Below are 23614 nucleotides of genomic sequence, written 5' to 3'. Positions count from 1 at the left end.
TACCTAGACCTGCTCCTAAGTCTTTCTAGATAAGAGCACACTAAAATGCAAAGGAAGCTAATCCTACGTGTACCTGCGCTCATTGGTGCCCTCTTCATACATGAAACACTCCTGCCTTTGATTCCAAGGCCTCGACCCCGACACAGCACCACACAAGGACACACAATAGTTCACCAGACACCTGTGTGTGTGCTCGCTTTAAAGAGAGGAGGTCGACCTTCCCATGAGGGTTTGTGTTCTCTCTAAGATCCTGGTTCAGTGGGAGTAGCGAGGTCCACCCTCCAACAAGAAGTCTCTTCTTTTTTTTTTCCTTGTCAATCAGTGGCGAGTCACGACCTGTGTGGCGGTAATCAAAGTGAATAGACGAGTGAGCCAGGTGGTAATTGTGTATTATTCAACTTACTGGGAGCATGCCACTTGCTTTAGCCTGTTGATCGCTTATGTATAATTTAAGGCAATCTGTGCATGTATTATAAATGACCAGGGTTTGCGAAGTGGCAAACAGAGTGCAATTAACGTCCCGGAGCTCAGAGCGTGCAGGTTGACTGTCTTTAGCCCATTTCTCGTTACTCATTTCTACCCTTTTGTCCTTTTTTATCTCCCTCTTTCACTTTAACTTCCTTCTTTTTCCTCCCCTGTTCCCCAACCTCTGCTGTCTCCCTCTTTCTCTGGGAGTCAACTTTATAAAGGAGTCTGAGTGAGAGTGAGTGAGTGAGCACTCTGGAGGCAGTCAATACCTTATCAACTCCTGCCGAACGCTGACACCTTGACGTCCTTGACAGCAAATTATTACTTTTTCATGACGCAACCAGGTGCAATTACAGCAACATCTTTGCGCTGTATCCTGCTGCTCCTGCAACTGTCAAAAGGCGTTCCTGGTGGGATCCTGGAGGAGCTGAGACATCAGTCTCTCGGTCCCTCCCAGATCTCTGCAAAGACAGACAGACTGACAGACAGGAGCGAGGTGGGGGGACGGAGTGCAAAGAGAGAAAAATAGAGGGAGCCATTCAAACAGGCCCAAAGATTCAGTAAATAGTTGCATTCTACTTAAATTCCTTTTCTGGGAGCACTTTGTTTAGAGGGCTGTTGACTGACAGCGAAAATGTGCCATGAGTTTTGTTGTTGTTGTTGCAGGTAGCGAGCTAGCTGTTTGCAGCTCCTGCTAGCAGCCTGGTAAACAAGCGTGTTTGTAATGTCATCACACGCGCCCCGCTTTCCCCGCTTCACATTGTAAACCCTGTAGGCTTGATTATAAAGTTTAAGCACACTTTAGCGCTCAACAACAGTGAGGGAAAAAAAACACCAGGTAAACCTCAATTAAGACTTCAGAGTGTCACTTTTTCCCCGTAGCGCGGCAGCAGAAGAAGAGAACACAAAGAGCCCACAAGCCTGTGATGCCACCCCTGTGAATATGCCGGGGATGCTGGGTGGTGGGGGAGAAACTTTACCATCCTGGAGGTGGATGTTGCCTCATGTCTCTTTGTGTGTTTGGTGTGTCCCCTGGTTGGGAGCAGAGGGGGGGAGACATGTGGGTGGTGCTGGCAGTAGTGTGTGTGTGTGTGTGTGTGTGTGTGTGTTTGTCGGTATATATGTGTGTCATGGAGTAGAAGGACAGGTAAGAAGAAAAGAACAAGCGGTGAAAGCGCTTCAGAAACACCTGAGAGTCTCGCCTTTCATCTCAGACTCATCATCCACTGATCCTCACCTCACCCCTTTTTCCTGCCTTCCTTCCTCCCCCACTCAGCCAATTTCCACTTTCCCTTTAACACTCCTTTGCACATAGTTTTTTTTAACACACACACAATGACTTATGTAGGTAATGACACCTCAGTGAGCTATTGGTTTTCCTCGGCCCTCTGTGTGTTTTTTCTCTCCCCCTTTCCCCCCTCTCTCCCTCTCTCTCTTCAAGCACTGCTTTCCCTCTCCTCTTTTCCCTCAGGCCCCCCCCCCCCCCTCCCCTTTCTCTTTTTTCCTGTGGTGTCAGATACAGATTTATTCTGCCTGTGATGTGTGTAGAGCAGAGGACTGTGAGTGAGTGGGGAAGGGGTGTGTGAGGGGTGGGGGGGTGGGGGGGCAGGGTCAACGGGGGAGGAGGTATGTGTGTACAATAAGAGATAAGATCATGGCTCCCCAGGGGCTTGTTTGGCCCTGTACCCGATCCATCAAACGCCGGCTCCAAGTGCCAAGGTCAACTCTAATGAGCATTTTCTGGGGGTCTTATTCTCTACGCCGAACACCCCCACCAACTCACACACTCGCACGAGCTTACACACTCTGTCTCAACACACCTTGGACATTCCTGCTTAGCTGTGGGATGGATGCTTGTGACAGGAGATATAACATGCTTGCATACATCCCAACAGGTATTTTACTGTGACAGCCCTGCAGGAGGGCAGGTGCTCAAGAAGGCCGGACAAGCTGAGTGATCAGTGTCAGGAGTGAGCTGCGGCAGGTGTGGGGACGAGGATTCAACCTTAATATTATTTTGAGGGTAAAGCATCAAGTATCAGAAACTTTTTTTTCTTTATGAGTTTTCATTAGATTTTTTAGGCAAAATTCTTGTACAGCTGTCAGAGTAAAATATTAGGACGGATGCGATACCATTTTTTTAAAAGAGAAAGACTGCCCTTGCTGAACTTGTGTTGTGGCTTACACCGAATACCAAATAGATTCCAATGTCATAAAGAATATATTAGAATTATTTACCAGCTGTGATCCTGTACTACTAACCTCATTTGGCAACGCTCGTGCCTACCCTCTAAACTCAAGCCTTACATGCTGTACAAAATGTTTTTACACTGGTGCGACTTTCAGTGTAAATTATTGCAAAATTGCAGACAATTTGTTTTATCAGATTAAAGTTTCACATCAACCAGCAAGACACTGTTGTTGTGTGTTATTGTTCATATTGAATCATCTGAAATCTATTCCCCAGCTTCTCTAAAACAATAGTTGCCAGTAGCAGCCAGGGCAAATCCATTGTGGCATAAATTATCTCGGTTAAAACAAGCAGATGTTTTCAGGGCTAATAAATGATGGTATCTGATGAGTGCATACACTAGCATAGTTTTTGGTCCTGCATTACAGGTTGATATAGGTACTGGTGTTGATAATGGGACAACTATAGTAAAGTAAAATAACTTGTCTAGTAAGATAAAATCAAGTAATGTCTTAACACCCAATTTTTCCATTTGTGATCCTTCAGAAAGAAGCTGTATCTCTGACTGGCTTCCTTATGGCGTCACATGTACTCTTTACATGGACAGTCTGACACTTTATTGAAGCTTTCTGATGTTTATACTGAAAAAAATATTCAAACCCAGATTGCATAATTTTTTTAAACTTATTTTTCAAACTTAGAAACATGGGTATTTTACTGGCAACAACACAGCAATAATACTTTTGGTGAAATGCCTTTTACACCAGCTCATCCAGCTGTTTCCACTACTTTATGCATCCCCGTTTTGGGAGCACACTTGGACAAAAATGGGCCACAGTGCCTCGTAGGTGGGCTTTTAGCAGAAAGAGTCCCTCATCATCCCCTCATCACGCACTGATCTGCCAAAAGTTGTTAAGGTTTGAAGGCTCGTGGAGCGTGGGTGTGCGCCGCAGCATGTGGAGACTACTAATGAAGCAATAAAAGTCACGGCGGGAGGGGGTGAGGGCAGGGGGTGAAGGCATGTTGGAGAGGGGAGTGGAGGATTGGGAGCTGCTGACAGGAGGTGTGATAATTGAGATGTTGCGACCCCACATATTACCTGCATATTGGCCAAATTAGGAAGCAGGTAGTTTAAGGCTAGAATGAACAATGGTGCCCCCTGTCATAATCCACAACGTGTGTGTGTGTGTGTGTGTGTGTGTGTGTGTGTGTGTGTGTGTGTGTGTGTGTGTGTGTTAGTGAGTGTTAGTGTGTGTGACAAATCTAAGACAAGGCCAGACATCGTTTTGCTCATTTGTGGTTGGGAGCAGAAGGAGTGTGTGAATAAAAAATGCTACTAGAGGCATTTTGACTTTAGGGTTGTAGAGATAAGATTACATTTTACTGCTAAAATTGCCACATAATTATCACAGTTTCTATATAAAACATAATTTAAGGCATTTAATTCTTGAAGTTAAAGTTAAATACAGAAAATGAGATTGGGCTGGAAAAAACAAGATATAAACACATTATCATGACACCTCCCCTCAAACTTGTGTCAGGAGCTTCCATTTTCAGTTTTGACTCAACATATCAAAGATTCATAGAAATAAAAAGTTTAAAAATGGATAAATGAATCAAATTAAAGTTTGCAGTATTCAGAATAATATTATTCTCCCATAGAGGCAAGGACACACTATTTCTGCCATGTTCTTTTCCACCTCTGGTTTCTTAAGCTGCTTCTTCTACATGTGTGCGTGGGCATGTGTGTGTGTCCTAAAATACTCTTGTGACGGCTAAGAGTCTCCCCTATCAGGGGGAAGTATAGGGGGCAAACATGGAACCTGTGCCCATCCGTCCTAAGCACCTTCTGCGGGTACAGGACCTGGAGGGGAGGTCTCCACACGCTCCACCAGCTTGTGTTTGTCTCCCAACGGCAGCTGCAAGAGACCCCCTGCCCAATGTGAGCCTACCAATACACTATCATTCAAAGGAGGAGGGGGGGGGGGTCTACATGACAGGTTAACATTGAACTATGACACCTAACTTAGGCTATAATGTAGCACTGGTCCTGCTCCTGAAATACACTCTTCACTGGCCCGAGTTTCTCAAATTTATGAATGAGTATATTTCTCGTATAAGTAAACAATACATTAAATATATATTTTTTAACAATACTGAATACTTAAAGGCTTTATATGTGATTTTTCACACTTAAATGTAGAAAGCAAGTATCTCCTCTGAAAATAACTCTGTGAGTCATGACTGTCTACAATGGGTGTAACACCCGAGTCCCACTGTCTGTGATGTTTTCAGAGTTTTCAGAGTCCTATCTTCACTTTGTTTACATCGCCAGGATGGCCGGCTGACTCCTCCCCTCGTGTATAAAAGTTGTTTAATTGAGGGACTAGAGAAAAGAAGAATAACATACTGTACTCACTGCTTAACTGTGTTTCTAGATCACGCTCATTTCAGGTAAATTTACATGCAGTGTGAAGATACAAGCATAATAAAGATCGCTAGCATTAGCATGCTAACACAACAATGCAGCGCGAGTTGTTTTGGTTTCATGCGGGTGCTCAAGGGCGACATCTACTGGATCAAAAAATATAAAGCCTTTAAAGGAACTGTTTTAGCAGCATTCACTTTTGATTGGTGTTTTCCCCTTCGTCGTTCATGTTCATTCACCATCATGGCATAAACGAGTGAAAACTATGTAACACTAAAACTTAGTTTTAGACGTTTGGTCGGATGCTTCCCTTTGTTCAAATATTTTAACTTTTATATTCTATTCTTCTATTCTGTTCATTAAATAGCAGTTTGTGTAAGAAAATTATGAAATGGGTACAATTTTAGATAATTTGTATGTTATGTAAATGAAAACAAGATTTGTTAGGAAGCATCAAGTAACACATTTGAGACCACGCCCTCTAGTGGATGAATTTTCTTCCCTCTGTAAAGAACGCGTGAAAGTACATAGGTAGGGATGGTTATATAATATTCATTCTTATATGTAAAAGACGCACAAATGAGCCATTAAAGGATAAATACACTTAAAACCACTTTACACAGAGAGGCAGCGAATCAGTAATTAAATACTGAATCTTTGCTGCTAATTAAAACACCCACTAGCAACACTAACCTCTGTCTCTTCCTTGATGGCTCTAATCGTCTTCTTGGTTTAAGGCCCAAGGGGTCAGGGGTCAGGGAAAGTACGGTTGGCCCTTGTTTGAAGGAGCTGGCATTCCTCATGAGGTACAGTTATGATGGATGGTTGTAAGTCCTCGTCCTCCGCCTGCTAGCACCCCTCTCCACTGGCTCCTAACTCACCTCTCTGCCTCTTGGCACCGTCCCTCCATCCCCTCTCATCCTCTGACCAGATGTGTTCGATGACCTCTGTCAAGAATAATAAAACACTGGCTGCAAGGAGCATGCACACCGGGGCCGACAGTGCAGGACAGGAGGGTCGGTGCATATTCAGATACGTGACCACCTGCGAAAAATAAAACAACACACTTAGTCAAGAAAGCCAACGGAGGAATGAAAAAATGAAATGTTACTATTTGAGTTTGAGATGACCATGAAACAAATCAAAGTTTGATTTAAAGATACTGCTTCAGTGTCTATTAGTAAATAGTAATATATTCATATTCTGACATGTTCTCATACTCTGCCTGAGGATGATTCAGATACCGGGGGAAATGGCAAATGTTTTTGTGCTTTAGGTGTAGCCAGGAGATGTCATGATAACTGATGTCTCATAACTTGAAAATGAATTAGAATTAAGAAGTTTAGAGTTAAGGAATTCATTTTTGTCCAATGATATCCAATGGCTTTGGAATTGTATATAGTTCTATTCATTCAGCATTGTCTTTTCTCCAAAATGACTGTTTCCAACACTCAACCGAAGTAAAATCAAATGTGATTGGTCAATACTGAGGAAACCAAACACCTTTTATCACACCTGCTGATTCTTGTTTAAAGGGGTTATAAAATAAAACTGATGTATTTACTACTGTTGACAAACTGCTTAGTAACCAAACATACCTCTATAGTGTGTTGTTAACACAATAGGAAACAAACATTACCCCATTAGGATAGTCGTTTCTTTAACAGACAATGTTTCACATGAAATGTGGTCGTCAATTCAATCTCAAGAATTCATGGCACCATTAATGACACAATCATAATTTCTTTACCTTTTCAACGCTAAAAAGAACAAAATATCAACATTACAAAGCTAATGCGTGTTATGTGACAAGTTGAGGATGTAAATGTGTTTTAGCCAGTTGAAAAATGGTTTAAAAGACGTCTCGGACGTTCAGATTTATTTTTACTCTTTTTTTTAGCAAAACTCAAAATTGAAATCCCCACAGTGCTCACCGGGGAATCGCATAGACTTGTTTACTTTGAGATTAAAACAAATCTTTGTTCCATTCTTTGAATCTGAAGAAGGCAACCTTGGAGAAACCAGCAGGTGTGAGCTAAAATAAGCGTTCAACATTCAACCACGCAAAATGTGAAAGCCGCTCCAACCAAACAAATCACCAACAAGCAATGCAACGCAGGAGTGTTAGTGAGAGGAGTGTTGTCATCACTATCATTATTTAACTACCATCACTTCTCACAAGCTCACTGGTGAAGCCTGTAGCGCAGTGAGAACATGTGAAGAGTTTCTGCAGAGAGGCACAAAGATGGTAGACAAGCCATTCATTCATCTCAACCGGTCCAGATGAAAAGATTAGGCAGACTTACTACGGGTTTGACAGATACAGAAACTTTTTCTTCTGGGGCATTTGATTCGCTGATTACTGTTGGAAAATAAATATATTTTTAATAGATGTGACAAGAAAAACTTCTTTAACAAATTGCTTAGCTTTGCTTTAATCCTACATATTCAAATGTTTAATTGGTTGGAAATCTGCAAAACTTGGGGGTTATAATTTTTCTAAGCAGTAACATCCACTCCTCTGGTTTCAGGCTTTTCAGACGGTTTTGGAACCTGACTTTTTCTTTCATATTCAATGAAAATGTTAGCATCCATTATCTTTAAATTCACCGATATTCAGCCAACAAATCTTTACCAACACAACCACATGGACAAAAGCCAGTTTTTTTGCATTCGCCTCTCGGTGACATTTGCTACATTTGAGAGAAAAAACTTATGATTCACCGTTTCCTCTGTGAAAGTGAAAGTCTCAGTCACCAGAAGGGCACAAGAAATGTCAAATACAGCTCATTCTGTTTTGAAAGGGCTGAAATCTGCTGCAAGAACCCAACTCTGCTGATGGAGGATGAAGAAAAGGGGGAAAAGATGAAGAAGAGGGAGGAACTGTATTTGGCTCTGATGTTTCTGCTTCTGGAAGATCTCCTGGGACAGAATCAAAACCCTGCCTCTCTTGAATCCCCCCCTCACCACCGAGGTGACGGGTGACCACTCGCCCCCCAAAGAGCCCGCCACATGAGAGTGAGGAAGAGGAGAGATGATGGAAGATCGAGGAAGGGCGAGCACATTGATGGCTGGAGTGATGATTTCCTTCACACACACATACACACAGACACAAATGCCCCCACTCATCCTCACACTTCCTCCCACCTCCCCTTGGCCCTGCAGGCAACACACACACTTTCTCTCTCTCTCGCTCTCTCTAACACACACACACACACACACACACACACACACACACACACACACACACACACACACACACAGCATGGTTAGGCCTCCAATTAAATCAAAAGTGGTTTGTTTTTATTGGTCTTTTGCGCTGACAAGTGGGCTATCATTCTGACGGCTCTACCTGTCAGTGAGCAGCTGAAAATCCTCCGTTGACAATGCCCAATGCTTCCAATTAGGGGAGAATCAGACTCCTGGCGCGCTAGCCATCTTTCCACCCTCCCCCCCAGGCCCACCTTCCCTTCCTTTTTTTTTTTCCTCTGCACTCGCTCCTCTACCATTCCCCTCTCACTCTTCCTCTCCTCCACACTATCTCCCTCACCCTCCTCCTTCCCCTCTCTTTTTCCTTCTTCTTCTTCCTCCCTCCTCTCTCCAGGAGAAGGGGGTCTGTCTCCGCTGCAAATTACCGACACAAAACGAAGGTGGTGGCGGCGCTGGCGCAGGGAGCTGCCGGTCCAGGGCCCTGTCAGCATTAATGAGATGATGAAGGTTTATTTCGCCCGCATGCATGTGCTAAATTCTTTCTTGTGTGACAGCTGACTGCGAAATGTGAGTGTTAACCTTATAAAAGATTCAGCGGGTTCTCATTATTTTCTGTCAACTCCACTACCTGATGGCGTTAAGGTGCATCATTTGCATCCCTGACTGGTCCAGGGTGCAGCACCAGCTCCAGAGCAAGAGCATTTTTCCCTTTTTTCCCCCCCTCCTCTCCTGCCTTTTTCAACGCTGTTTGTTTGTTTAGAGGAGTCATCTTTTTACATATATCCGCCTCCAAAGACACGCTTTCCTCGATGTTCCAAAACGACAGAGATGCCAAAGTTTATTCAAAGGCGACACACATTTTTACAAAACATATCCAGATATATATTTAACACAGCTGCTCAATTGAGCAAGTAAATCAAATGTTTGTTTGTTTTTGGTTGTTTTGTTTTTTTTCCTCTCCACAATAAATCCAGCACACTGAGGAGGCCCAGCAGGCATTATTAGGAGTTAAGTTTATGGAGCAGATTCAATAATGCAGGAAAAAAATGGAATAAGAACAAAGTAAATAAAATGTCTACAGATGCATTATAAGCCCTGGTGGGTCAGTGAGAACTACTATTTGGTAAACCTTTTTTAAATTATAGTTTATCTTATTAAGGCTTAATGATTTCAGTTTATATTACATTTCTTCTAGCAAGTTCAGACTTAAACTACTGTAAATATTGGCTCTAAATACACAGAGTTAGCTTTCAGACCAGCCAGAGGAAAAACAGGCTACACTTCCATCGAAATGGCCCAAGGGTGTCAACTTAGTTTTGGTAGAAATGTTAGTGGATGGTATGTGTGTGTGTGTGTGTGTGTGTGTGTGTGCATGTGTATAATGTGGATCAATAATAAAGTTTTATTCCAATATCTGATAAAAACAGACAGCAGCTCACTGACCATTTCCTGCAAACATTCCTGTCTCCTCTCTTTAACATGGATCAATAACACCCTCCCGCAGCATCACTAAGAAAGTGAGGGTGTGTGTGTGTGTGTGTGTGTGTGTGTGTGTGTGTGTGTGTGTGTGTTTGGGGTGTGTGTGTGTTCTCATCATTTGTGTAACAGTTTCAGTGGTGCACAACGCCAATCACAACCTGGAAAAAAGGGTTGAAGAAAAAAACTGAGCCACACTTGACCAGAGAGACATTGTCCAAATCAAATTATGCAGCAGCAAATCATTACTCTACAACACACACACACACACACACACACACACACACACACACACACACATATTCTACACACCACAATACACTCACACAGAAGTACAACACTAAAATCTAGCTGTATTCTTCTGATATAAAGAAACATTTTTCAGATGTATGGGGCATTGTAACCTTTGGGAGTGACATCTGTAAATAAAAGTGTTTAAAAAAATTAAAAATTAAAAATTAAAAATCTGTTTGAAACCATATTCATATTTGTATTAGAAGTAAGGACAATCAAACTAAATGAATTGCTCAGATCAGTAAGGTCTAGGGCTGTTTTATGTAAAGTGTCATGATGTCACTTTGGCTATATCTGGTGCTATAAATGGAAAAAAGTAATGTTTCTTACAACTGTCAAATAATTTCTTGAGTGTGAGGATTTGCTGCTTTTTACTGTAATCATTTTATTTAAAATATTAATCCATAATAATTGCACCTTAGTTTTTTCCAACTTCTTTTTTTTTTTTTTACAATTTAAAGAAAAAACAACTATTAAAAAATTAAATTTGAACATGTAATTATAATAATAAATCCTTGAGTTTTAGTCATTGTCTCTCGTGTGAAATAATTTATTATTTAACAAATCAGAAAAATAAGCATGCTTTGGTATGCGTTTTATGTTTATTTATCAGAATCATAATGATTGAAAATGATAGGCATCTTCTAGTTGTTTAATCTCAATTTACTCATTTGTTTTACTGCCGTTATAGACGGGGATCTGGGTAAAATAAGAACATAAACTCTAAAGCAGTGTGGGTATTTAGGAATTAAAATTAAATTCAAATACATTTCAGAGTTTTAAGGTATTTTATGAAGTTAAGAAAGTTTCGCATGCCTAGTCTAACGATGACGATCAGGAGGAGGAAGGATCCAGTTTAAACCTCTTCCCATTTATTGACTCCAACATTACAGCAGACAGCGGACACGCGGCCCTGGATGAATAAAGAGAGGAAGACAAAAAAAAAAAAAAAAGCTATAGAGAAAGCATCAAACCACTGCTGCTTTTCATGCACCAGCAGAGGAGAAAGAAACAGCTAAGTCAGGGTGGGTGTGTGTGTGTCGCCTTATATCTGTGTTGTCCCCGCCTCACATGTGACAGCTTGCAGCCGTGATGGGACCCCATGGGAGCGGGGAGCGGATTCACTAACCTGCCGGTGTCTGAGACCGACGCGCGCCTCCAATCTGGTGGTCACATGGGGTGGAGGAGGAGGAGGGTGAGATGGAGGTGGAGGGGGAAGTGGATGATGATGCGAAAGGGGTTATTTAGATTATTAGAGGCTGTCGGGGCCGCTGCACGGGGCAAACTGTAGCTCAAAGTGCACACAATGGTATTTAACGCATGTTAAGGTGGAAAAGTGCGCACAATGGCAACTCACGCGCCGGGAAGTTTTGCGTCACGCTGCTCGGACTATTGTGCACGATTACCAAGGACTATTATTTAGTTATAATGCATGAAAAGTGACGACTCTTTACGTCATTGTTACTGTTCTAAAACATTCTTCTTTGTTGTATTTTGCAACCACACATGTTGGATCTAAAAAAAAAGTACACAGAAATATCTTGTCAAGATATCCAGAAATAATCTGCTTGGATAGTTTTTATTTTATTTTAAAGTTGACAATTCTAGAAAGAAAATCTAAATATTGAACAAACAAAACAAACCCATACAGCTTCTTATACGGAAAGCAAAACCCAGAGCCCTATAGAGCCTAATAATAATAACAATAATAACAATAATAACAATAATAATAATAATAATAATAATAATTACGATAATAATAATGATAATAATAATGTAATTTTATAAATAAATTTGGCAATACTGAAACATGTGAACCTTCACTGTTTATCTTTGTATAATCTGTTTAATCAATAATAACGAAATACATGAAAATAAAATGCTACAAATAAAATGTTTGATGATTTTCAAAAGTAACAATTGAGAGAAAATCTGTAAAAACAGGAGCTGCGGAGGTGAGGAACAGATCCAGTCAGAGACGGGGAGTGGAGGAGAAAAAGAGCGAGCCGCTCCACATAATAACCCCATTATAAGCCTCATCAATGATGTAATGAAAGCAAACAGTGTGAAAATTGCCTGTAAACAGTTGGATCTGAGTCTCCTGATGAATTCAGTGTCTCTTTTATCAAAGTGAGGATGAGCCAGGGAGGAGAGGAGAGGATGGGAGGGGGGAGAGAGAGTGGGCGTGAAGGGAGGTCCACTTCTAGCTTCCCTCAGCCAATGAAGGCTTGTCACAGGGGACTCACGTGGACGAGGCGCTCTTAAAACCTAGCTCCTGACTTTTCCTCAAGTTCAATTTTTTGGGATTCCCTCTCACCCCCATCACATCCCGTCCTTTTACTTGCCAGTTGTGACTATTTAACCCAGTTTACCTCTCCTTTTCTCGCCTGCTTGCGGCGCGCATCGCTTCGTCCCACGTCTTCCGCTTGCTCTTCTTTCCGCTGCAGCTCTCGGACTCCCCTCTCACTCTCTCTCTCCCTCTCTCTCTCTGTGCTCCGAGTTTTTGAGGTTTTGTTCATCTTCTGTAAAGAATGCGAACAGTTTTTGTCCGTTGTCTGAGTGCTTACATGACGAGCTGCCTTCTACATTCTCCTCCGCGCCTCTGTACCTGTCCATGGTGCTGAAAGACAACGGTGCGCTGCTACTCCTCAAATAGACATTATTTCTACATCTTTTCTCGTCCTGCAGGTGAGATACATTTATCTACAACAGGCTCATCTTCCAACTAAGGCTTCTGAACTTAAAGCAGAAGGAGTTTGTCCCGAAGAAATAATCGATTGTGACTCTAAAAGAGTACAGCGGCTGCATCGCTTTCACGAGGACTCGTCTTTTATCCGACAGAAAGAAGAACAATCGGATGCATGGACGGTTGTTGTAACGCAACTTAGACTGGAGATATTCTCTGTTTGAGGAAGAGGAAATAGCGGATGAATTATCTTTTATTTTGACGTATCCAAAAACATTTAGGCTACTTGCTGCGGGGGAAAGTGGGTACTCCTTCTCTTCTGCTGGATCAACAGAGACTTCAACACCCTTCTCACCACCAAAGTAAAACTTGTCCTGAATACCAAATGGTTGTTTGAGGAGGCCCCGATCAAGACAATGGAGACGTCCGCCAACGGGTCCAGTTTCGGCATCGACTCGCTGCTGTCCCACAGGCCGGGAAGCCCGGTGTCCAAAGGGGACAGTCTGGTGGGGGAGTGCCGCTCGCCTCTGGAGTTCAGCCCGAGATCAGACGCGGAGTCCGGCTGCTCGTCGCCTCCGTCTCCGAGGAGGGAATGTGTGGATGAGATGGCCCAGAGGCAAGGTCACGGTGTGGGCCTGCCGCCGCACCTGCAACACGCACAGATCTCGGCGGGGTCGCAGCAGAGGACCGTGACCTCGTCGTTTCTCATCAGAGACATTCTCGCGGACTGTAAGCCTCTAGCCGCCTGCGCGCCCTACTCCAGCAATGGGCAGCCGACTCAGGAGGCAGGGAGGCTGGTGTCCAAGATAGCGGACGACTTTATGGAGAAAATCCACAGCAACTCGTCGTCAGACAGCGAATATAAAGGTAAGAAAAGAAAAGTGTGTGCAGACTGAGTGAGGGAGGGGATCTGCTCTAGAGATCAGATTGGAGGTGAAACTGATTTGGCCTTCTGGACTTTTGGCTTCTGTACAAAAAAACACTGTCTCACCTAAAATGTGGTTTGTTGTTTTGTCTGAAGCTGCTTAAACTTTTTCCCCCTCAAGTTTAAATATTTGTATTTTGTTCAGATGCATCTTTATGCTTGCTGCGTGTTTTTTTTATATCTGCTTTAAATCTCTAATTCGGACGAACCTCATTAAACACTAATTCAGTGATGAATTGAATATCATAGACAGGTCTGGTACCAAATGTATGATACAATCTGGAAGTATAGATGAAGATAGAGCAGCAATAAATTAAATTGCAATGAAAGGCAAACTGCTATACAGAAAATTATTTAATTATTGCTCTACTGAAAATACATTTTTGAAAATAGTTTTCAAAATTATTGAAATTATTTAACAATAAATAAAAAAAATGTGCAGTTGATTTATATATTTTCAGATTGTTAATTTTAAAATATATTTTGCAACTCGGGATTTTGATCCAAAAATTGGAAGGAAAATAAGAATATATATAAAATATACATTTTGATATTTATTCACAAACTGACATAATATTTAAATAGGCCAATAGACGCCATAAATGCAGCTGATGTATCACGTTTGTGTAAACATGAGGGTTATGCCTGCACAAAGACGAGCTAATATGTTTACTATTAAGTTTTTAGATTTAAATTCAACATCTGCCCGCTCATTCCAAGTATTATCAGAATATCCAGAAAGCATCTGTTGATGTCAGTTAGGCAGGGACGGGAGAGATGACAGGGTCGCCTCCAGATAAATGCCATCAAGGGCCTTTCTGTTTCCAATCATGTCAGCCATAACAGACATGTCACCTCCATTGACAGTTTAATGAAGCAGCGCCTGGAAGCACGTGGACCGCTGCAGGCTGCGAGGAAAATATACAACTTAGATTTTAAACACATGAAGATTATTGTCAATATTTGTTTGAATTAAATTAGTTTTGTTTTAACCACTCCAGGGCTCATAATAGTTGTCTATCCGGCCTCACTCGTAATTTTTGTTACCGATACGGCTTCGCGTCATCAATTTGCTCCACAGTTTTAGTGTGTGCATGTGACTGCGTGGCTGGAGATGCTCATCGACGCGCTGATTGATTGAAGAAGCCGCGGGGCCCACAGAGCGCCTGTACGGCAGCTTTGATTTCACCCAATCCGCCTCCTATAATATTTCAGGGATTTGATGCAATTTGTCCCCGGCGCTAATCAGATTTGTAAGCCTGCGAGGCCGCCCGGCTCTTGATTTCCACTCATTTCCACGGTCCTGTGAAGTTCCTCCGGTCGCGCTTGAAAAGGCTCGTCCTTCCCTTGTGGCTCAATTAGGCGGATTATTGTGCTTCTTGAGACGACTCAACTATTCAACTACCAAAGATCCCTCGCCTCGCTTGTTTCTCTCCCCCCTTTTTTTCTGTTCTTTTTTTCTTTTAGAGAATCGACTATAAGGAGTATATATCAATGCTCGCCCTGACATGACACCATGCGCAAAAAGAACAAAGACTTCGGCTTCACTGAGGGGAGAAATAAGTGTTAATATTGGAAAAGCTTTTCATAACAATTTAAGATTAAATCAAATAGCTCCATATAGCCTATAGGCAAAGTTCCTGGCGCCCTGATTTAACTCAGCAGTCTGAAACTGTCAGTTCATCTCAAATATAAATAAAAAAGAAGAAGCTATAAAAGCAGCATGCTACTAAAGTAAACAGAATATTTAAAGAAATGTATGTCACAAACAACGTTTTTCACTTTCTTTAAAATGAGCTTTTAGCAGACAAGCTGTGACATTGATTTACGTTCAATTAAAAAATACAAATTGAAACTCGCGTTTTATCAGTGGGTTTACTCATTTTTATTATTCTGATGTAAAAACAAAACAACTTTTAAAATGTGTGTATTTTAAAGCTGCTTGGTCACTTCTTTGTTGGGGTGCATCTTATTTTCTGGTCTGCTATCCCATGTTAATTAATCAATCAGTCAATTAAGCTTGTCTTAGAGTAAAGCGCACAATAAGCTATTTCTAATTTAAAGTATAACACAAAGAATGTGAGACTTTAGACATTACGTTTTGTGAATTTGAAATCGATTTAGTTTGTTTAAAGTGGAGATATATATTTTTGTTGTTGATATTTTAACCTTGATTCATCGTAGTAAGCACTTTCTCACAAAGGAAAAGCTAAAGCGCACAAATTGCACATTTTTAATGAGGCTGTTTTTAGGTCATGTGTCTCATTTAATTCTGCTGCACAGATTTTTATTTTTAATCACGACTCTTTGTGTCGAGGTTTCACGACCACACTGAGATATATTTTTGTTATTTTGAGGCCTTTGTATTCAACTTCTTTATGTCTCTTCTTGTGCTCAGTGAAGGAGGAGGGGGACAGGGAGATCTCCAGCAGCAGAGACAGCTCTCAGGTCCGGCTGAAAAAGCCCAGGAAGGCCCGGACGGCCTTCACGGACCACCAGCTGGCCCAGCTGGAGCGCAGCTTCGAGCGCCAGAAGTACCTGAGCGTCCAGGACCGCATGGAGCTGGCGGCCTCACTCAACCTCACCGACACACAGGTCAAGACCTGGTACCAGAACCGGAGGTAAAGACACCCCTGATGCTACTAAAGAGGGATGGGGAGAGGAGGAGGAGGAGGGGGGAGGGTGATAATCTGGTTTCTCACTGCTGTCTCATGGATTTGACCCAAGGACGCCATGTTTTGCTTACATCATCAGCCTAAAGGTGACATGAGTTCACCCATTAACTGCTCATTATTCACAGCCACTATCATTTTGATTATCTATTCAAAAAAAAAAGTTTCTACTTTTTGAGACCAATAAAAATAGTGAATTAACGAAAAACCCATCAATTATTTTTTTTCGATTTTGAGAAGGAATCAATATCCAAATGTATTATCAACTAAAGACATTTTAACACATTGTAACTTATTTATATAATCTTGTCAGATAGTCGATTAATCGTTATTTTAAGCTGTAATTATTATTTGACTATGAGAAACACCAGGTTCCTTAGACGCCCTCTTACCCTTTACTTGAGACGCTGTCCTTCCTGGTTTGATTTTCTCTGCGTCGTAACGTAACGTTATCACTTTCTTACAGGCGTGTAGTCGATAAAGTTAACGACCCTGAAAGGCTTTAATCTGGAGGTGTCAACTTTCTCTAAATAAATAAAACTGGAGTCTCCTCCAACGTGAAAACATGTTTTCTGCAGTTTTCGCTTGAATTAACATGCACATTTATTTGTCTGCAGTTTGGACTCTCAGGCAGCTAAATGACAGAAATAAATATAAAAACACAACACTTTGGTGGATGAATAATGCATCGTTGCATGTGTGCATATCAATAATTCAAACAAACCACTATATCTACTCAATTATCTTTATTATGAATTATTCACCTGCATGGAGTGCAGACTGGCAATTTGGTGTGAATACAAGAGGCAGGTGGAGATTTCAGTGATTTTAAAAAGAAAGAAAAAAAAACAGATGTATCTCTGACTTCTAATTGGGCTCCGAGTAAACAGATGGGAGCTGTTTTAGTATGTCAGGTTCAAACACAGTCATAAAGCTACATGCTTTCAGATCTTCACGAACTAAAAGGCTAATTCCACCTCTTTTCTCTCCTGCAGGACAAAGTGGAAGAGGCAGACGGCGGTGGGACTCGAGCTGCTGGCGGAAGCAGGAAACTACTCCGCCCTGCAGAGGATGTTCCCGTCCCCGTACTTCTACCCTCAGAGTCTTGTGTCCAATCTGGACCCCGGAGCGGCCCTCTACCTGTACAGGGGCCCCTCGGCGCCCCCGCCAGGCCTGCAAAGACCCCTTGTCCCGCGGATCCTGCTGCATGGACTGCAAGGGGGCAGCGAGCCGCCCCCTCCGCCTCCTCTGCCCCCAATGTCCGGCGTGCTTTCTCGGCCAGGTCAGCAGCGGTGAGCCGACCCCCTGCTGATTTCTTTGTTTTTTTTTTACATACGCCCACCCTGGCAGCTTTTGGACTTTTTAGATGAAATGAAACAAAGACACAAACGAAAAAAAACAAACAAAAAAACAACCCGTGATGAACACGCGTAACAGAAAAAGGAAAACTGTTGATGGCCTTTTTATGGAACGAAATGACCAACAGACTGAACTCTGTGGACGGAGCTCTGTGACTCTGTGTCAATGTGTGGAAAAGATATTCTTTTGTTATTTTTTGAGGGGGTTTTGAGCTTTATTTATTATTTATTTATTTTTCAATTTTAATCAAAGAAACTAAGTTATGTATTTATTTCATCCAAGTTTCAGTATGTTCTGTTTTCCCTCGAACAGACTATTGGTGACACTTTGACCTCTAGTTCAATGAGATCCCCATCATTATTATTATTATTATTATTATTATTATTATTATTATTATCATCATTATTATTATTATTATTATTTTATACTCGGGAGGAAAAGCTTACATGTAATTTGAATGATACGTAGTTGTAGTAACATTTAGAAAATATTTCCCATGATTTCTATTTCTATACACGTTCACAACAAGTTGATCAGCGGTCATAAACATGTAAATAAGAATATTTTGCATTTTATTCGAAAGAGACTGATTTTAAGGAACTTTTTTTTATTATGATTTGATCTGTATGTGCGTCTTTTTCAGACGACGGTGATCCACTTTAACATATTAGGCTAGATTAGCCATCAGAAACTATACAGGCGAAAGACTCGGATTCAAACGATGAGAAAAAGAAACATATGTGTGATAGAGGATGGACTTCCTGCCTGAACCCGCATAAAGGATACAAATCTATATAAAGTCTTTTTCTTGTTCTTAGTTGAAGTTTAGCGGAGTAAAATGTCAAGTCATTTATAAAGAACAGTTTTATCCCTGTAGACGGGAAAACAAACACCTCAGTGAAGTTTTATTTCTGATTTCTTTTTGGTCAAATAAACCGGTTGGACTCGGGTCTAAATGTATTTGAAACAGACGTTGTGCATTACTTATGTTATTTCATATGAAGCCGTGGTAACCCTTAATTGTTCTACTCTCCTTTGGTGAAAATGTATATTGCAGATATCAAACTTGTGGAGTGGTTCTCGTATATTTCCTGGATCGTTTTTTTATTTTTTATTTTTGTCCCCTCTTCCTCTAGCTTACCCAAACTTCCCCTTCCTCCATATGGTGAATTTTTTGAATGGAATTCACAACAAAAGTTTGACAGGAAAAAGGGGGCTATTTGATGTAAAGAGAATTACTTTTATAAATGTGAAAAATAAAAGTCTTTCATTTAATCAGGTGGCTGCTGCTTGGATGTGTGAAACGGAAACGCCAAGGAGGATTTCTGATAGAATCAACATGTGGATTTAAGACGTTCATTTGAAACGTTTTATATGTGGACAAGATGGCAGTGAAACTTTGAAAATCTAAATATCCAATTTTATTAGGCGTGCAGAGAGGTGCTGATTCAACTTTTAGTTGTGTCTTATGCTGCAGTCTATCGTCACATTCACGCAAGTGTCTATGCACTTTCAAGCAACGTATTGCACAATATAATATTCCTGTCTCTGAGGGGATTGGTGTTTTCTTAATATACAGTTAATTAACCAATTCTGAAATAAAAAGTATCCTATAGCTAGGCTTTTAGGTGAGAAATCTTAGTATTTTTAAGATTAGCCTGTGAAACTAAACTAAACTAAACTAAATGTTAAGTACCTGGAAGGCCTGCCGGAGGTGTGCTGAGAATATGAACACATGTCAGTGAAAATGAGCAGAGGTTGAGGAGATGGTTGGCGCAGCTTTAATTAAACATTTCTTCTCGAAAATAAACAGATTTTTAAAGGGCTCGCGGGTTTCCAATAGAGCAAAACGTGTTGGAGTGAATTTGAACATGTCTGTCAGAAACGACTTCTCTTTCCTCTGTTTGGATTACAGTCGTTGATTTAATTTGTTTAATGTTGAAATAAAGGCGCGTTAAAAAAAAGTTAATAAGGGTGACACCAGGAGCAAGAACTAAAATCTGTTTTCTTAACCTTTTCAAAGGAAGAGCGGAGCCGAAACATATTTAACTGTTCATGTTTTTCTGTTAATTGCAGAAATATTAGCCTTTAATGGAATTAGTTGTGACATTTTATTTATACATTTTATGTGTCTCTTTTTAAGTATAATTCCATAAACCGCAGATTTGATTTAATACAAAAAGGTGAAAGTTTGAGTTGAAATTAATAAGAAAGGAAGCGCGCGCACATGTTCGCACTACTACCCCCCCCCCCCCCCCCCCCCCCCCCCCCATTCAAACACGTTCAAAAGTGCAATCAAAGATCATTTCCAGCTAATGTCTTTAAAGAAGGGCCAACAAAGCAGAAGGGATGTTCTGTCCAAAATGGAGCCCCTGTCCTGATAACCCCCCCCCCCCCCCTTCTTTACAATGCCCACTTTCCTAAATTAACGGCAGCAACTCCAATTCGTTTTCCATAAACAATGCAGGAGATAAAATATTAATGTTATGTGTGCAATTGTTTAAGTGCCCTAAATGATCCCATTTGGAAATTGATTGTTTCCATCCTTCTCTTCCTTGAGGGTGCTGGATGTGCGCTCCTGTGCCAAACGGCTCCAACAGCTGGTGACCGGGCTGGAGTTGACTGCAGACCGGGGATCAGCGAGGGGACAGCTGGTCAGCGGCTCAACCACCACCCCTCCCTTCCTCCATACAAATTTCACCCAAGCACCAACTTAACCGTCTTTCCCCCCTCTCCGAGTCCACGAGGACCCAAGTTATCCGGCCGTGGCGCGTTGGGGGTTAAAGGAGTTCAGAGTGACGGACACGACTTGGCGTGTAGGATGTTAACGATTAGACAAAAGACTTTAATAGGTTTTAATTGAAAGTCGATAATGGGTTTGATAGCCAGCTCCCCCTGCTGTCATCCACGCATGGCACCTGTTATCTGGGGCCTCCACTTAGAGGCTGACCACGCCGTGAAATATCAGACTGACGGCCTGATAACTGGCGCGTTTATGATGCGTAAAATTGCATTAAAAATACAGTGAGCCGGGTGTGGACGACTGGGAAAGTGAATAAAGGGAGGAAACGAGGAAGGGGGAGAGAAATCAAACACTCCCCAACTTGCCAAAAGATCATTATAGTCCCATCATGAGGATCCGTGACCGATTCAGATAACGACGACCCCCTTTTAATGAAAAGGGGGTTATTCTTGCAAAGTGCACAGCTGATTATATAAGCAAAAGCCCCCGTGTGTCTTGTTGGATGACTCGGAGATTTTTTTTCTCTTTTCTTTGCATGTGAAAGGCTGCTGGTAAATCCCCCGGCTCTTACCACGGATTGTCCCCGGCTCAGGGTTAATGAAGTGCGGATGGAGTCTCGTTGAGCTCCCGACAGACACAAAAAAGAGAGAGAGAGAGAGAGAGAGAGAAAAGGCTTGGACCCAGAGGATCAGTGACTCTGCTTAATCCCGTGGACTCTTAATAATTATAATAATTCAAACGAAATAAACTAAACAAAAAAAACCCTTTTGATGAAATTAAGAGTGAATCAAAGCGTCATTTGCATTGTGCTCGTGGTGTGATGCTTTTATATTTGTTTTCATTGCTTTCAGTGGACCAATGAGGCAAATCTGCAGCTGGCATTAACATTGTTTCGATACACTGCCAGCGTTTTGTTGGGAAAAAAAAATCCGCAAGGGAAGATGAAAAATAGATCAATTAAAATATTCAAGTAAATGCATGGCCTATTTTGCAGGTTTTTCCTCCAACAATAGCCTTAAATGAAAAGGACTAATTTTACAGTTTCATGCGGATAAACGCAATGTGCCTTTATGTGGGCTGTTAGAGAAGAAATGATATGAACTTATTCCCTCATGCTTATAGCCTCCATATATCCTACATGTATTTAGGGCATTTTGGTGTAACCTTTGAAGCCATCATAAGCACACAGACGTGAATCAAAACAGAGCAAAGCCACTTTATTACACATAGAAGCCTCATGTGGAATACTCCTAACAAAGTGTTTGACTTTGGTCCTCAAAAAGAAAGAGTTCATGTATTTTCTTCCTCTAAATCCACCCATAAAGGACTTTTTTTTCCTTTAAGAGGACAATACAAGTTGGATCAAAGATTTTAAAAACTGCTTTTTTAAGGGAGAGAGAAATGTAACATATGCAAATGCTTCTCAATAAAATAGCTGTATGTTTAAAATAGCATCAGGGTTGAGACTATGAGGTGAAAATGTAAATTTAAGCTTCCGTTGGATGCCCTGATGTTTGCTTTGTGCAGTGTGCAGCAGAAAGGGGGAAAATAGGCCTCATATTAAAATATAAAATTTAAAGGTCAGAAAGCTTCATTCCCCTATCTGAAAACTCTCTGGCTCTATAGCTGAAAATAAGGAAGAGAAAAAGGGAAGCGAGGTTGGTGTTAAAATGAATCTGACTCTGCAATGAACAGAGACATTTAGAGAGATGAAGAACATGATGAAGTATCAGCAAGTGTAAAAAGGGGAGATGAGTGTGGAGGAGTGAAAGGAGAGCAAGCAGCCTCCTGGTTAGAGATCCGATCCTTGCCTGGAGGTACGGGGGGCCGCGAGGAGGAATGAAAGCCTCGGAGTGGAGGGGAGATAACCCCACTAATCATTTCCCCAATATGACGGGAAGGAACTACAAACTTGGGTCAGGGGCGCAGGGATTGACATCCCAATCTCAGCAAATAATGAAAGCTTTCCTCTCGGATCAGAAGGAGGGTTTAGGAGAGGAAGACAGGAGAGGAGAGCGAGAGGAGAGGGATAGACTCGGGGAGAGAGAGGTGGGGCTGCTGCCTCACAACCACACACAGAGCCAGCACTTGAAACCTCTCTTTTCTACTGGACTGTGAATATGTCAAAAGACTTACTGAAGTAAGCATATGCAACAGCTTGGATATGACCCTCTCAGGCACCCTTACTACCACCCAAAATGTCAGCAACATTGAATAAAGTAATTACAGATGGCCGTCCCTGCTTAGAGGAAAGTTCTCCAAAAACAATAACATTTTCTCCTGTTCCAATTGTAATCAACCAAAGTCTAAATTGTCAAATCAAACCTTGAATTGTATTTTAGTAAAAGCTAACTTTACTGATGAAAGTGTGTAAATCACTCAGCCGGCATAGCCAACCTAAGCTAACATTATGCTAACTGAGGCAGGCTAACAGTGAAGCTGTATTGAAGCCAAATTAGCAGAATGGCATCAAAATAAACAATGTAAGATGTTTACACCCCAGTTGCTTCCCTATCAGGTGTCTATAAAGTTACAGTTATTGTTCCTGTCTTAGTAGAGGCGTAGCTTAAATGTTTCAAAATATGCTCAATTAACATTACACATCAGATAAATCTGCTTTTATTAGAGTATAATATTATAATATCAGGTCGTTTTTTAACTGCCAGTGAAGGTTGCTAACAAACATTTTCTGACACTTAGTTTTTATTAACTATTGAGAAATATCGTCTCTGACATTTATTCACAATATCACCAACTCAGAATTGTAACAAGGGGGACGATATGGAGAGATTTCCCTGACTGTTGGGGCTTTTATTTTTCCGAGCTTTTAGAAAACTTTCACAAACAAACAAACAGGATCAACCAGCACATTTACATCATTCTATATGATCTATTCCTAAAGATGGATGCCTGATCATATCTGTCGAGGTACCTGATAATGAGAGCGTGGAATATTTAAGACAGACGTCCTAAATATAAGTTCTGAAATTAGAAATGTTTTCATGATGAGATATAAAAGGGTTTTCCTGAGTTTAAAGATAGACAGATTCAGTTACTATAATCCCACAGGGAAAGATATATTTTCAAACCCAGACTGAGAAATTAAGAGCAAATAAAAGCACAACAACTCGTTCATTAACAAACTCTTGATTTCTCCTTGAT

At 41.3% G+C, this 23614-nt stretch overlaps 1 protein-coding gene across 1 annotated transcript; it reads left to right on the top strand.

The window, feature by feature from the left end:
• The first annotated feature begins 12276 nt into the window (after window positions 1-12276).
• On the top strand, window positions 12277-17968 carry barhl1b (BarH-like homeobox 1b). The gene is made up of 3 exons (XM_061061615.1): window positions 12277-13620; window positions 16077-16299; window positions 17346-17968. Exons 1-3 carry the CDS (start codon window positions 13170-13172, stop codon window positions 17644-17646), a joined length of 975 nt encoding a protein of 324 aa, XP_060917598.1. The 5' UTR covers window positions 12277-13169; the 3' UTR covers window positions 17647-17968.
• The last annotated feature ends 5646 nt before the right edge of the window (window positions 17969-23614 follow it).

The sequence above is a fragment of the Labrus mixtus genome, chromosome 17 (genome assembly GCF_963584025.1).
Source record: "Labrus mixtus chromosome 17, fLabMix1.1, whole genome shotgun sequence".
Taxonomy (NCBI): domain Eukaryota; kingdom Metazoa; phylum Chordata; class Actinopteri; order Labriformes; family Labridae; genus Labrus; species Labrus mixtus.
Note: the sequence above shows the minus strand (reverse complement) of the source record. Positions and strands in the feature narration are given on the sequence as shown.

Bases quoted from the DNA above. Each gene is read 5' to 3' on its own strand.
- barhl1b (XM_061061615.1), top strand. From the start codon at position 13,170: ATGGAGACGTCCGCCAACGGGTCCAGTTTCGGCATCGACTCGCTGCTG. The intron at 13,621-16,076 runs GTAAGAAAAGAA...TCTTGTGCTCAG, and splicing joins GTCAGACAGCGAATATAAAG to TGAAGGAGGAGGGGGACAGG. The intron at 16,300-17,345 runs GTAAAGACACCC...TCTCTCCTGCAG, and splicing joins ACCTGGTACCAGAACCGGAG to GACAAAGTGGAAGAGGCAGA.